Source organism: Gossypium hirsutum, chromosome A05, assembly GCF_007990345.1.
Source record: "Gossypium hirsutum isolate 1008001.06 chromosome A05, Gossypium_hirsutum_v2.1, whole genome shotgun sequence".
In the NCBI taxonomy this organism is placed as follows: Eukaryota; Viridiplantae; Streptophyta; class Magnoliopsida; order Malvales; family Malvaceae; genus Gossypium; species Gossypium hirsutum.
The window spans coordinates 17,733,157-17,748,194 of record NC_053428.1 but is presented as its reverse complement, the minus strand read 5'-3'; the positions used below and the strand labels follow the sequence as shown (position 1 = coordinate 17,748,194).

Here is a 15,038-nt window from a genome sequence, read left to right as displayed (position 1 = left end):
GATAGATATATGAGTCTAATTTAAGGAAAAATTTACGGAATTGGATTTCAAGTTTCGGAACTCGAGATATGAATTTTTAAGTAACTGTGACGTAGTTGGACAGCTTGCCCGAATTTGTTTAAGTGCTCAAATAAGTTTAGTAATGCCTCGTGCTCGACTCCGGCGACGGTCTCGGGCGTGGGGGCGTTACAAAGGTGGTGCTGATCAGTCTCAAGTGGTTTAGAGGTATTCTAAAGGATTCTCCCATGCATTAGTCTTGCATGGCTCATTTTAATTCATTCCGGAAATTTTTTACCCTGTTTGACGTTATAGTGTTATTTGAATTAGATTGGTTGGACAAGAAATCGGTTGAGAGATCGGTCCTGAAAGTGGCGTTGAATCGGTAAAAAATTTGTGACACATGACAATATGAGTTTCATCCATTAAATCTTAATTATTAATATATATATTATAATTACTGCATATATACTCCAAAACATAACATATATTTTATTTTTATTTCGATAGATAAAATAAAATTATTGGTGAGAATCCAACTTTAACATTCATTAAACCAATCCAATATAATTTAAAACGAAGAATAAAAGAACAGTTATAATTTAAAACACTTTATTATTACATTTTCCAACTTAAACCCTCAACTTACATAGAAGTATAGCATCAAAATGTAGCTGACCCATACCATATATAAAGCCCATTAAGCAATAGGCCGGATGGGTGGTCCTCAGATTGAAAGCTCAAAATCAAGAAAAAATTGATATTATTTGTAAATTTTAAAGGTTAATTTTTTAAAATTATGATTAAATTGATATAATATGTAAAAATTAAGGGTTAAATTTATTATTATCTCAAATATTTAACTACCACGTCACCCTCCCTTAGTGCAATTAACCGAAATGGACCAAAAATAACAATCTCAATTAGTTGGATGATCATTTAAAAAAATCATAATTGAATGACCAAAAAAGAACATTAACATAGTTGGGTGACCTGTGGTGAAGTTTACCCAATAAAAAAAAAAGAGGGCAAGAAAATCAAGGGGAGAGAGAGGGTCTACGCATAGCCAACGCAACGAACCGAGGCCTAATTGAATCGATTGAGCATTGATGCTCTCCCTTGCCCTTTTTCTAGCTCCAATTCGCATCTTGCTCTGCAAATTCTCAAATTTTAACGATTTTTTAATCTCCAAGCACCAAGAAAGTACAAGGCCGAAGGGTAGGGAAAGAAGAAAGGAAACGATGATAACGCGATCCAATTTAGCAGAGCAGTTGAGAGAGTATCAGATTCGATCTAAGCACGATTGGGCTTCCGTTTCGTTTTTCTCTTCCACGTCTAATCTTACCTCTTCTAGGTAAACCTAATTCCATGATTTGCTTCTCTGTTTTTTTGGTATTTTAATTTTTCGTAAAATTTCTCATTCGAATTATGTTGAAATTATGACTGTTTTACCCTAGTTTTGATTCGTTGACAAGATCTTCGTGCTTTACGGTCTGCTTATGATATATTTTTTTTAAACCGAGCTTCGATTTACCGATTCACATACACAGGCTGCTTTATAGGATAATTAGGATAAACAGTAATTGGGGGAAAAAAGCAAAGTTTTTTGGAGCAATTATATTATCTTTTGAGAATACATTGAAATTTTAGGTGGTTAAAAAGTATAGGAAAATAATGTTTGAAATTGTCGATTCATCTTAATTTTCATCAGAAATAGAAATAAGCTAGCTGAGAGAAGCGTGTGCCGTTGGGGATAAGCTTAGAATTAGAAAATTCCTCCAGTGGTTGTTTCTTGTAGCTTCGTGGGAGTTAGCTGTTGTTACGAGTATGGCTTTTGATGAAAGCTGTGACAACAGTTTTAACTTTAATTTTAATTTTGTTATTATATTGCTAATCCTTGCTTTTCTACTTGTGTGGTTGTATATTATATTGACTGAAGTAACTGAATGATTGTAAGAGCATACAATGCTTGCTTTTATCTTGCCATTGATTCAGCTGTTATGGTTGTTTATCATGTATATCTCCAGTCTTTCTCCCTAGATATTATGAAGCATCTACAAGAGTAGATTGCTTTCCAATCTGTTGGTACTTGGTTGCTTAAAGAATTGTTTCAGATCATGGAGGATTAGGCTAGGGGTCCTCATTATTGAGAAGTCTTGACGCCAGAAGTTGAAAATACTAAACTGTTGGCATTGAACATGTGCTTTGCAACATGTGTGCATTTGATTGTTGTGTTACTTATGCATGTGTCCTAGTTCCAACAAGTTTTTGTAGGGTTATGATTTGATTAAATCAGTTGTATGAGGCAGGAGATTCTGACCTTTTATCACAGAATGTGACATAGAGAGTACTTGCCTGTGTAGTTTTTTTTTTATCCATTCATTTTACCTTTGTCCCGTTTGTTCTTCTATGTCTCTGGATTAGACCAATTCTAATCATTGTGCTTTCTTGTTTTGTGGTTACAGGGTCGATGTTGTGGTCTTTGTTATATGGGAACTGGTTATTTTGGCATTCCTGGTTTTTTCAGCTGTTTCGTTATATTTTAGGCATATGCAACTTGCCTTTATCCTAGTATGCATCACAATGCTATTGCTTCTCTGCATGAAAATCACAAAACAAGTTAGATTGGCTAGGAAAAAGAAGAGAAGGATGCTTCTTCCTTTATCAATGTAGAACTACTTGAAGCTTGAATTTGTTTAAAACAGACTTGTGTAAATTTAAGATCTATTGATCATTGCTTTTGGCCTGAGGCAAGCCGGCTGTGGTTAAAAGTATGTAACTTGGCCTGAGGCAAGCTGACGAAGGACAATCATTTCGATATGAGCACCTCAAAAGTTGGTGAACCATTGGGGAGTCTAATGAGTTGAGGTGGAAAGTTGGGATTTTCTAATTGAACTTGTAGCAGTTAACTTTAAGGTACGGTACGGTTCTCACTACTTATCTTTTCCTTGTATTCATGGTTGCGAGAAACTAAATTTTAGATGCTAATCCCGGTGGGAATGTAGTTAAACAATATTTACTTTATTTTGTAATGTGTTTAGACTTGGCCGTAGTCTAAAAGGCATAAGAGGATAGGAGTGGATGCTGTGAGTGATTGGAACATTTTTGCATGTAATTTGCAATAGATCAATAGTATACTTTGGTTGAAGAGTTAAATACTTCGTTTATTTGGTTTTTACTACGATGGATCCGTTTAAACTTCTTGACCCTTTAAATTTGTACAACGGTAAACAAAGTAGTTTTACATCTAAATTCTTGTTGCTTGAGTTGATTAAATTTGGTCAAATATCAAATTTATCGGAGTATTATTTTTTACAATGTTTTAGTATATGAGTTTGTAATAAACTAATTCAATTGATAATATTTAGTTATTCTCATGAAATAGTTTTTGCAAAAAGAAGGAAAAATTATAGTTTATTTTGAAGAAATTTTATTTTTTATAAGAGTTTTTACTCAACCTTTTATTTTCAAGTTTAAATTTATATTAATTATTTTTTATTTTAGGTCTAATTACTATTTATAACAAATAATGTTTTTTTTTCCGATAATTATTGCATGAAAAGAAACAACCTAGCTTTTTTTCTTCTTCTTCTGTATTAACTACTTATTTATCTGAAAATTATATATTTGCATTTATGAGGATATTGGATTTTGGGAAAGCCAGGAAATATGAATAAGCAAAAAACAAAATAGGGTAAAAATTGGAATGAAAATAAGCAAATGTATTTGATAAATAAAGTTGTGAAAATAGATAGGTACATTGATTTACTTTCTCTATTTAAAGAGTTAAATCCACACTAATCACTTGTCACATATCTTTCCATGAAATACATCATGTTCACAAAATGAAACAAATAAACACATTTACCACTATTAATTCCATTACCTAACTGAAAACGGATAAACACGTCCTCCACTTACAAGTTTCTTCATACCACCTGCATTTGAGAATTCCATTCAAGTAATCACAAAACCTCCCTTTTATACTTTCAAACTTCTCTAATGAAATAAAGTTGATAGTTAAAAGAATGATGAACAATCGAAAAACCTAGCTCTCTATACCATAAAAGAGAGCAAAAACTGGAATGGAAATACACGCAGGTATTTGATAAATAAATGGACGTATTTAAAGAGTTAAATCCATTAAGTCATTTTTCACATATTCACCACTACTGACTAAAATGAAATAACTAAACTTGCTACTAACAATAGTCATATGAGCATGCCACTAAAAGACTTAGAAGCTGCACTAAATTTTGACTTTACTCATTCACTTGATAACATATTCAAAACCTAATGAAAAACATGTACATTCACATATAATCTTCATCAAATAAATAAGAGCTTCAACCAAATTAGCAAACTGAAATCTGAAATGAAACTCCTAATTACTCGAGAAGTTTCAGTCTAGTGAGGCTTGAAAATACTTCAGTTCTAATGAGGACAGTACAATGAAGTCAATGATCAAATATGCAACTTTCAACCCTCTCCGCATGGTATCATAGATGGTTTCTTTACTCTGGAGGGAGGGCATCGTCGCCTGTTTAAAAACCAAATTAAACATCATTTACCAACATTTTTTCCAAGCTAGCAATTTCATAATATACTGCTGCTGGAAGCCCCCAAACTCGTAGCTATATGAACAGCAGCTTAATCATTTTTACTATTTTAGTAAAATAGAAAACGTTATGTATATGCGTGCAAAGTTGGAGCATGAGGACAAAGTGTTCATGTTGTTATGCAGTGCTTCACATATAAGAACTGAAACCGTGCTAGCCAGGAATGGTGACGGCCACCGGAAGTACAAAGGCTCGAATTCCAATTCCAGGGCATAGAGTGTGAAGGCTACCATTTCTTGACTCCGTGATGGGAAGCCACGCATCCTGAGGGTCTGAGCTTGGGTATCCTTCTTAATTGGATCTTGGGATGGTTTTTGGGTTCTATTTACTGGCATCTTCATGTTCCACTGATAGCAACAGTCAATTTCTTAACGGAGAAGATGAACTGTACTTCATCTGCTTGGACGCCATGCGTCTGATAAGAAGGAATAGAAGAATCATCTTGTTGGAAACGTGATGGGCCGAAAATTTACTTTTTATTACACACTCAATATATTACAATACGAAGATTACAAATATTTTCTCAATGACTAGATAGTCTAGCTGCTGCTAGATTTTAACTCACTCAAGGTTTGCTAACCTTCTCACTCTCACTCACGTTGCTTCTCTTATTTCTTTTTTCTTCTCATTTTTCTTTATTACAACACAAGTTCAAGCCTCTATTTATAGGCTGATAAAATGACAACAAATGTGGCTATTAATCCACTTAATTTCCAGCCACAAAACATCTCAATAATGGAGCACTTTGTATGGCTAAAATTTCAGCACTTTGCATGGCACAAAATTGCTCCACGTCTCATGCTTCTAGATTATGCTTGGAGTGGGTTTGATTTCTAACACTCCCCCTCAAACCCAACTTTCATACCGAGCTTCTCTTTGAATTTGTTGAATGTCTCCACTTTCAACGGCTTTGTGAAAATATCTGCCAGTTGATCTTCTGTCCTGCAATGGACCAACTCCACGTTTTTGTTTTTCACTTGCTCTCGGATAAAATGATACTTCGTATCGATGTGCTTGCTTCGGCTGTGCGACACCGGATTCCTGGCAAGTGATATAGCGGATTTGTTGTCAACGTAGATGGTAATTGGACCTTCATTTGAAACACCTATTTCTCCCAAAATATTCTTCAACCACATTGCTTGGCATGTACAAGTTGCTGCGGCCATATACTCTGCTTCACATGTTGAGAGAGCAATTGTTTGTTGCTTCTTTGACGACCATGAAAAAACTGCGGAACTGATGTGGAATGCATATCCGGAAGTGCTTTTCCGATCATCCAAGTCTCCCCCATAATCGCTATCTGAGTAGCCAACTAATTTTGAATCTTGTGAGTGGGTATAGAATAAACCATGGTTCATCGTACCTTTGATATATCTCAAAATTCTTTTTGCGGCAATTAAGTGGTCTCGCTTCGGCTTCTCCATGAATCTGCTCACCAATCCTACTGCATATGTAATATCTGGTCGTGTGATTGTCAAATACCTTAAACTTCCAACGAGACTTTTAAACAACGTCGGATTTATCGACTCCCTTGTCGAATCAACACTTAGCTTCATCCCTGGATCAGCTGGCGTGACTACTGGCTTGCAATCCTTCATTTTGAACTTGTTCAAAATCTGCTCCGCATACTTCTTTTGAGAGACAAAAATTCCATCTTGCATTTGTTTCACCTCGACTCCAAGAAAGTATGACATCTCACCGATATCTGTCATTTCAAATTCTTTAGTCATAGCTTTCTTGAAATCATCAGACATACCTGGATTGTTTCCGGTGAAGATCATGTCATCCACATATAGGCATACGATCATGATATCTCCATATCCATTCTTCTTTGTGTACAGGGTGTGCTCGTGCGGGCTTTTGATGAATCCATTTCTTCGGAAGTACTCGTCGATCCTTGTGTTCCATGCTCTTGGGGCTTGCTTCAATCCATACAAAGCTTTCTTCAATCGGTAGACTTTGTCCTCCTTTCCTTGTATGCTATATCCAGGTGGTTGTTCTATGTAGACTTCCTCCTCCAAGTAGCCATTCAGGAATGCAGACTTGACGTCCATCTGATAGATTTTCCATTTGTATTGTGCTGCGACCGCTATGAGAAGCCTAATTGTGTCTATTCTTGCGACTGGAGCAAATATTTCATCATAGTCCACTCCTTGTCTTTGCTTGTAGCCTTTGGCGACTAGTCTTGCCTTGTATTTCTCTACTTTTCCTTCTTTGTTGGTCTTCGTCTTGTACACCCACTTGACACCAATCGGGCTATGTCCTTCTGGCAGACTTGTTAGCTCCCACGTGTCATTCCTTCTTATTGCAGCAATCTCCTCGTCCATGGCCTTCTTCCATTTATTGTCTTCAATTGCTTCTTCGTATGTCACTGGATCACATTCTGTCATTAGACAAAATAGTGAATAATCAAACTGCGTCTCTACAGGTTCCGTAGAATTGTAGATGTCGTTGAGACTCCGTGTTCTTGTGGGTGCTTCATCTGAGCTGCTGCTTCCGCTGCTGCTGGTTGGTGACGAAGGGGCTGTTGTACCAGGACTTTGATCATCGCCTTGTTCTTCTTGGTTATTGTCGTCTTCGTTGAAAAATAATCCTTCCACTTTCTTTTCTTCTTCACTCCATCTCCAGTAATCCGCTTCATCGAACTCGACATCTCTTGAGATAATCAATTTCTTAGTAAGAGGATTATAAAGTCTGTAGGCCTTACTTCTTTTGTCATAGCCTATAAAGATACACTTCTCTCCTCTATCGTCAAGCTTTTTCCTCTGTTGCTCAGGAACGTGTGCATATGCAATGCATCCAAAAATTTTGAGGTGTCCAACTCTTGGCTTGTGACCGCTCCATGCTTCTTCTGGTGTCTTGTGTCTTACACTTTTTGTTGGACATTGATTCAACAGATAAACTGCGCATTCAACGGCTTCAGCCCAGAAAGTTCTCGGAAGGTGTTTACCTTTTATCATGCTTCTTGCCATATCCAGAATTGTCCGATTCTTCCTTTCTGCAACTCCGTTTTGTTGTGGAGTGCGTCTGGCTGTTAACTGATGAATGATTCCATGATCCTTGCAGAAAATTTCATAAAGCTTTGCAGTATACTCGCCTCCTCTATCGGATCTGAGTATCTTCAAATATCGACCACTCTGTTTTTCCACCATTGCTTTGAACTCCTTGAATTTTTCTAGGGCTTCCGATTTTGCTTTGAGAAAATAAACCCAACATTTTCTGCTATAATCATCAATAAAAGTTAGGTAGTACCTGTTTCCACCGAGTGATTCAATGTCGTACGGACCAGATATGTCGGTGTGTACAATTTCCAATGGTCTTCTAGCTCTTCGAGATTTTCCTACTTCAAATTTCTGCCTATGCTGCTTTCCTTTGACACAGGCTTCACACAGTTGATCTGGATGATTAATACTTGGTAATCCATTCACCATATTTGTCTTCAACAACAGCTTCAAGCCAGAAAATCCGAGATGTCTGTACCTTAAGTGCCACAACCATGATTCATTCTTCAGATCCGTCTTCATGCATTTTACTTCTCCAGACTCGATGTCGAGGGTGAAAAGACGATTTCGCGTCATATCAACTCGAACAACTAATTCTCCACTTTTGTTCCTGATGGCGAGTGAGCGGTCTTTCATATGAACTTCATATCCTTTTTCTAGGAGTTGACCAAGACTGATCAGGTTGCTCTTCAAAGCTGGTACGTAGTAAACGTCTGAGATGTACTTCTTCTCTCCATTCCTTTGTGTTATAACAACCTTGCCCTTTCCTTTGATTTCTGCATGTGAGTTGTCTCCAAAAGTTATTTGTCCATGAACTGTTTCATTTAATTCTGTGAACAGCTCCTTTCTTCCACACATGTGGTTGCTTGCACCGTTGTCGAGATACCACACACTTCTCTTGCGATCTTCATTTTCTCCGTAAGTGAGAAAGACACTTGATTCCACTTTTTCGTTGCCTTCTGCTGCGACTGCTACATGGTTTCTTTCATCCACTTTGTGTGTTGATCTGCACTCGTAACTGAAATGTCCATACTTGTTACAGTTGTAGCATTGTACCTGAGATTTATTTTCTTGAAATCTGCCTCGGCCACGACCTCTAGATCCACGTCCACGGTTGGATGTTTGATAATCTTTATTTTCTTGATATCTCCCATATGATTGATTTCCACGTCCTCGTGATCCTCTTCCTCCTCTATTTCCACCACGGTAGCCTCCACGGTATCCTCTGCGGTTTCCTCTTCCTTGGTTAAAGTTATTACTTGTTTCTCCGTCGTCGACGGACAACTTGCTATGCAAGGCTTGATCAAGATTTTCACTATCTTCATTTAGCTTCATCTTTTGCTCATGGGCTTGCAGAGAACCCACAAGTTCTTCGAGCGACATCTTTGACAAATCTTTTGATTCTTCGATGGCAACGACTACGTACTCGAATTTGCGTGTGAGTGACCGTAGAATTTTCTCCATCACTCTTACCTCGTCAAGAGTTTCTCCATTTCGTTTCATTTCATTTACCACCGATTTTACACGATTGGCATAGTCATCGATATTCTCGGAGCTCTTCATTTTTAACACTTCAAATTCAGCTCTAAGTGACTGAAGGCGTACCTTTTTAGCTTTTTCTACACCTTGAAATGATTTTTGCAAAATCTCCCATGCATTCTTCGCGTTCTTCACATCTGATATTTTCTCGAAGGTTGATTCATCCATACCTTGAAAGATACTATTCAAGGCCTTTTGATCCTTCTTTCGTGCTTCTCGTAACGCCTTCTTAGCGTCATTTGATAAAGCTGCTTCTGTAGCGGCATCTCCGGGCTCGATGTATCCTTTTTCAACGATCTCCCAACAATCTTGCGAACCGAGCAAAGCCTTCATTCGAATGCTCCAATTTCCATAATTTGTCTTCGTCAATTGTGGAACTTGTAGCTGAATTACGTCGCCCATATCGACTTGTTAGATGAACACCAAAGGTACTCCGAACTGGACACGAACCGGACACGAACCGAACTCCGAACCAAGCTCCGAACCGTAGCTCTGATGCCACTTGTTGGAAACGTGATGGGCCGAAAAATTTACTTTTTATTACACACTCAATATATTACAATACGAAGATTACAAATATTTTCTCAATGACTAGATAGTCTAGCTGCTGCTAGATTTTAACTCACTCAAGGTTTGCTAACCTTCTCACTCTCACTCACGTTGCTTCTCTTATTTCTTTTTTCTTCTCATTTTTCTTTATTACAACACAAGTTCAAGCCTCTATTTATAGGCTGATAAAATGACAACAAATGTGGCTATTAATCCACTTAATTTCCAGCCACAAAACATCTCATTAATGGAGCACTTTGTATGGCTAAAATTTCAGCACTTTGCATGGCACAAAATTGCTCCACGTCTCATGCTTCTAGATTATGCTTGGAGTGGGTTTGATTTCTAACACATCTTCAACTACTTCACCAATCTCTATTTGTTCTCTTCATTCACAGTTTTTAACTTATAGATCGGCCAACCGCTAATTTACATTAGTTTCATGCAAAGGTTGTAACAAGCTTGAAACAACGTAATAGAAGCAAACACAGTTTCTGATCGATTATGTTCATTTGTGGTTAACAAGGTTGAAGAAGACGACGTTCGTTGACCGGCGCTATTTAACTCCTTGTTTTTTCCAAGTTCTCTCTTTACTCCCATTCTTTTTGTTTTTCTCATTTTAAATATATAACGAAGCCTTCCATTGCTAGCTGAAGTTCTCTTCCGCTTGATTTGGACCAAGTTTATGATGATAAAAGCACATATGTGAACAAGCTGGCATGCATGTTAGTAATAAACATTCTTATTTATCTACTTTCAAGTTATAATCAGTATCAGATCATCAGAAGTTCGTGAAGAGATATCTACATACAACTAAATTGATTTGCTGTGGGAGGAGAACAACCTTTTCTTCATTCAAAAGCCAAAATAACAAATATATATATATGGTACATTAGCTCCAGTATGGTCTTCTCTATCCATCTAACCTTCCAAAAATGGAGTTCTTTTACTTATATTATTCATTTTTCGGCAGAAGACACTCAAACACCAATGTAACTTATATTTGCCGTACAAACAAGTAGATTATTTTCATTGATGGTCAACCCTGGTCTTGAGAAGCCATTGTGGAACAATACTGATTCGAGCCCAATAAAGAAAAGCAATTTCTTCTCCAGCGTTTAAGAGACTTGACTTTGGAGCAAAGAAAGGACATACTCTAACACTGCTGCATCGCATGGCAAAGTTATAGGGCCATCCTTGGGCATTCCGAACTCTTCCTCCGACAATCTTAACAGCTCTTGGAAAATCTTGGTGCGGAGATATGCCAAGGGAACAACGAAACGTCTCTTGTCCGAAGAGTAGACAACAAAATGGCCTGCTCTTTCTGGCTTGCGGTTGATAGATATGGTTCTTCTTCCAAAGCCAGCCATCGTTTTCCACTTCCTTGCGAGGGCCACCACCAGCTTCTTCGACCTCATCATGGGAATAGTAAATAAGCACACCCTACCCTGCAGTGGCTGTCAAACTCAAAACAAGAAGTGGTCAGGTTTTTTGTGGTATCAAACTTGTAAGCAGGTTTTGATACGAACGACTGTGCCTGCCACCACGTACAGAACCAGAATCTGTACGTGTGTACGTATATGGTTCTTTTATAGAAATCTAAGTTTTGAGTGTCAACAAAAGCCGTGTGCTGATTGGATAGGAAAGAAGGATATGGACGCGGGTTTGATCTGAATTTTCCTCAACATGGGGTGAGGGTCCAAGCACTCCACATGGATTTTAGTCCCTACGGGCTTCTGCTTCAAGAAATTGCGATTCTAGATGAAAATACATTGATAAAGTACAAGTGTAATATAAAGTCTTTTGTCTTAGATAAATTGTTTTAGGAAGGGATGTTTTTTCAAGTTTGATCTAGTATCTTTAGTAAAAAGCCTCTCTGCCCTTGTAGAAACAAGTGAGAACCCAAGTTCCTGGCTTTCTTGTAACAGGTGATGTATCAGAAGAAATCTGATACAGAAAGGTCGGTGTGGCTGAATAAAGTATAAAACCAAACATAATTTAAACCACTACTTTAACCACATCAATGGTGAACCATATCTAATAAAACAAACTAAAATCATTAATCTATAAGATATGTTATGGGGCGAAGAGAAATGGTGGATGTCCATGTCCATGTCCATGTCCATGTGCAAACATACCTGCAGATAATGCTTAATAATTCAGTGCTTCACTCGAGTGTTTTCGAGAAGCGTGAAGCATCATATCCAACTAACTTCCAATCATGAAACCCCAACCTTTGATCGTCCGACACAAAAAATCTACGCCTTAATTATAGAACTTGCCGAAACCTAGGAGCCTGCAACGGATTCCATTACTAATTGGCCAAAATCATAACAGTTCAAAACTATCCAGATTCAGGGTATTCTCCCTTTTTTGTCCCTTTGGTTTTGGTATTATAGTAGATCTAAGCAATGGCATAACGTAATTATGCTACCTTACTTTGACAAAGTATTGGCATATGGAGCTGATTACCAAGCATTACTTAACGAGATATAGCAATAGCACAATTAAAAACGCTTATTTCAACCAAAAAGTAGTTGAAGAAAGTGGAAGTAAATTTTTTTTAAGGAATTTGTAATCAAATATATTTTAAATTTTTTTTATATGAATATCACTTTTGTCTCAATAAAACTATATCCAAAAAGTAAAATGATAAGTACACTTGTGGTTAAAAAGGGCAAAAAAACTTATTTTAAGACATACTAATTTGACTTGAGAAGAACTAAGCTCAAACCATAAAGTGAATGTGAAAAAAAAAAAAAACCTTATTTCAACACATAACCGTCTAAGGTTGATTTTGCTTTGAAACATAACAAATTTGAAGGCGTTTAGCATATTCTTTTGTAGGCCGACGACATTTTGTATTTCGGCTGAAGAAAAGTCATAATTTATTGGGCTTGGGTTTCAATACATTTGTTTAGCATCAGTTAGAACAGGACCCAAAAGCCCAGTACCATAAACGAGCTCAGGATTCTGTCCAACACATATAAGAATCACGCCTTCACTTGTGCATTGATGGACGATTTTGCATCCAACGGTTGTGATCGTTCAAATCAAAGCTATAGGCAATCTAGTGATCAACTCCACCGAGTCGAGTCGCGAGCCCCAATTCCTGCTTCGAACATTTGAGACCATTTCTGGTGTTTTAGGGTTTGATCACAGTGAGAAAGACCGATGGGAGGTGGCCATGGAGGGAGCACAACTTACAAAGGTGTAACTTTGCACCACCCAAAGAGATGGCACGTCGTTACCGGCAAGGGCTTGTGCGTTGTCATGTGGTAATCCCCCCCCCTTTTTAATGTGATCTAATCTGAACCATCACTTGTCTTCTTTTGCATTAATCTGCCATTGTAAATCTGCCTTATGGAATAAAGCACGCTTAACAATAATCCCATTCCACGAACTTCGCTTCATTAGATTCAGTTTATCGAATGAATCTGTTTAGCTTTAGCAATTGGGAAATTGGGTGCAATTTTAACTAGCACAGCTGAAGAAGAAGAAGCTATATGGACATGCCTTTAGAGGGAAGAGTTAATACAGTAAAGGCTTGAATTTGGATCAAAATCAAATTATTTGGATTCTCAGAAGGCTCTAGGTCTTAGGTTTCGCTTGTTTTCCAGGTTAGGCTTCAAACTTTTTATTTGTTTGGGTCCTACTATGCAGAATTCGTAAACTATGCAAGGGCTATTTTAAGACTTTTTTAAACCATTTTTAAGAATAAAATCAAAAGCAATCTTAGGTTTCATGATCCATGGCTTTTGTGATTTTGCTTCTAATAATTGCTGCTCCATCATCCTTTGGATCCATGGATAATCATAAGAAAATTCATGGCAAACATTGAAAAAGATGATACTGCAATGCTGGTGGCTTTTTTGATGTTTCTCAAAATCTCTGGTGTTTCAGGTTTTGGGTCCTGTACAGGGCTAAGCAGGATGGTCCTGTAGTGTTGGTAAGAAGTTTCTCTTTTCAGTTGTCTTCATAATCAGCCTTATTCACAATAACCTTATTTCATTCTTAAGTGGACTTTGTTTCTCGACTTGTAGGGTTGGCGACACCCTTGGGAGGGCCGTGATGACCATTCTCATGGCCATGGAGACAAGCATTAGGTAGTGCTTTTCTTTTTATGTGATTGCCTAGCATGATTTACTTAGTTCCTTTTTGTGTAATTTTGCATTTATGATAGCTAAGTTTAACACAAGTGGAAGGGAGGTCATTAATTTGTTGATGCTTGAATCCTTGATTTTTTATTTTTTCAGTAATTTGAGTTTATTACTGAACTTCAAGTTGTTACACAAAGGTATATGACCATAGATGTGCTTCAAGTCTAGAACTTGAAGGTTTAATGGTCTGTTGATTTTGGCATATGCATGCACAAGAATCATCATTAAAACATGAATAGAGAAGAGATAAATCTCGGACTCGCATCGGCATTATTATGAGATTTTAGAACCTTTTAATGGTTATTTCTTTTGCCCCTTTTTATGTGTTTGTTGCCATGAACAAAACTTGTTCTCCATTTCAAAGATCAGTGACATTGTGTTTAGCTGCAGCCTGAAGAGGCTTATCTGCTCATGGGTGCCTGGCACAGATGCTGTTCTGGAATGTCTTCTGTTTATTTTCTTCGGTGTCAATAAAGTGATGGTGAAATGGGATTGTAAGCAAAATGAGATGAAAACCGAAACTTCATTTATGCATTATGGTTTTCCTGTTAAAGTGTGGATTTTTTATGGCCGAATGCATTTGTTTTATTGTGCACCTCTGGTTTGGCTGAATGTAAATTTTGGCCGAATTGAAGTTTTCTTGATATTTGGTCTACAGAATAATAGAAATTTGCCGGTTTGATTACCCTTTAAAAAAAAATTGTTGAAATGGGATCATGACCGAATATTAATAATGGAATCAATCTCATTGCATAAAGAACTTGGTAAGAAAAAAACATGACATGGTATAGGTAAGGATAGCTTTGATAAACATTTCATTTCCCCTTGCAAGAGTAAACGAGAAGTCTAGTTATTTAACTGATCCCTTAATCTTTGAAAACAGCTCGCTTATTACGACCCATCAATGTTTTTCAAGGCAAATATGACCTGAGCAACCGGAGCCTCACCATATAAAACAAGTGAGTAATACTAGGATCACGTCTGCTCACTCTAGTGTCATGGTGTTAGACCTTTCGTATCGCAATTTGTGTGGCCTTAGGCGATTTGCTCGTCCAAACTCGCTTAAGTTAGTTTTTACACCAAAAAATGAGGATTCCTTAAGAATTCTTCCAATGTATCAATTTGTATAGCAGAAGCTATTGTGCCAAAAGAAGCTACAAGTAAGCAAAAGA

The 15,038-nt window shown here is 37.3% G+C and overlaps 3 protein-coding genes across 4 annotated transcripts; 2 read left to right on the top strand and 1 right to left on the bottom strand.

The window, feature by feature from the left end:
• Positions 1 to 1,022: 1,022 nt before the first annotated feature.
• On the top strand, positions 1,023 to 3,153 carry LOC121229428 (uncharacterized). The gene is made up of 2 exons (XM_041113735.1): positions 1,023 to 1,351; positions 2,463 to 3,153. The coding sequence occupies exons 1-2, from the start codon at positions 1,107 to 1,109 to the stop codon at positions 2,668 to 2,670; spliced, it is 453 nt and encodes a 150-aa protein (XP_040969669.1). The 5' UTR covers positions 1,023 to 1,106; the 3' UTR covers positions 2,671 to 3,153.
• Positions 3,154 to 10,824: 7,671 nt separating this feature from the next.
• Positions 10,825 to 11,124, bottom strand: LOC107937567 (auxin-responsive protein SAUR62). Its single transcript, XM_041111884.1, has one exon. It carries the CDS (start codon positions 11,122 to 11,124, stop codon positions 10,825 to 10,827), a length of 300 nt encoding a protein of 99 aa, XP_040967818.1.
• A 1,595-nt stretch (positions 11,125 to 12,719) lies between these two features.
• On the top strand, positions 12,720 to 14,510 carry LOC107937581 (NADH dehydrogenase [ubiquinone] 1 beta subcomplex subunit 2). 2 transcript variants are annotated; one of them, XM_016870484.2, is made up of 4 exons: positions 12,720 to 12,984; positions 13,610 to 13,655; positions 13,750 to 13,812; positions 14,257 to 14,510. In XM_016870484.2, the coding sequence occupies exons 1-3, from the start codon at positions 12,881 to 12,883 to the stop codon at positions 13,810 to 13,812; spliced, it is 213 nt and encodes a 70-aa protein (XP_016725973.1). In that variant the 5' UTR covers positions 12,720 to 12,880; the 3' UTR covers positions 14,257 to 14,510. The 2 variants fall into 2 exon arrangements, with proteins under 2 accessions (XP_016725973.1, XP_016725974.1); XM_016870485.2 differs by having other exon boundaries at positions 14,251 to 14,510.
• The last annotated feature ends 528 nt before the right edge of the window (positions 14,511 to 15,038 follow it).

Bases quoted from the DNA above. Each gene is read 5' to 3' on its own strand.
- LOC121229428 (XM_041113735.1), top strand. From the start codon at position 1,107: ATGCTCTCCCTTGCCCTTTTTCTAGCTCCAATTCGCATCTTGCTCTGC. The intron at 1,352-2,462 runs GTAAACCTAATT...TTGTGGTTACAG, and splicing joins TCTAATCTTACCTCTTCTAG to GGTCGATGTTGTGGTCTTTG.
- LOC107937567 (XM_041111884.1), bottom strand. From the start codon at position 11,124: ATGAGGTCGAAGAAGCTGGTGGTGGCCCTCGCAAGGAAGTGGAAAACG.
- LOC107937581 (XM_016870484.2), top strand. From the start codon at position 12,881: ATGGGAGGTGGCCATGGAGGGAGCACAACTTACAAAGGTGTAACTTTG. The intron at 12,985-13,609 runs GTAATCCCCCCC...CTGGTGTTTCAG, and splicing joins GGCTTGTGCGTTGTCATGTG to GTTTTGGGTCCTGTACAGGG. The intron at 13,656-13,749 runs GTAAGAAGTTTC...CTCGACTTGTAG, and splicing joins AGGATGGTCCTGTAGTGTTG to GGTTGGCGACACCCTTGGGA.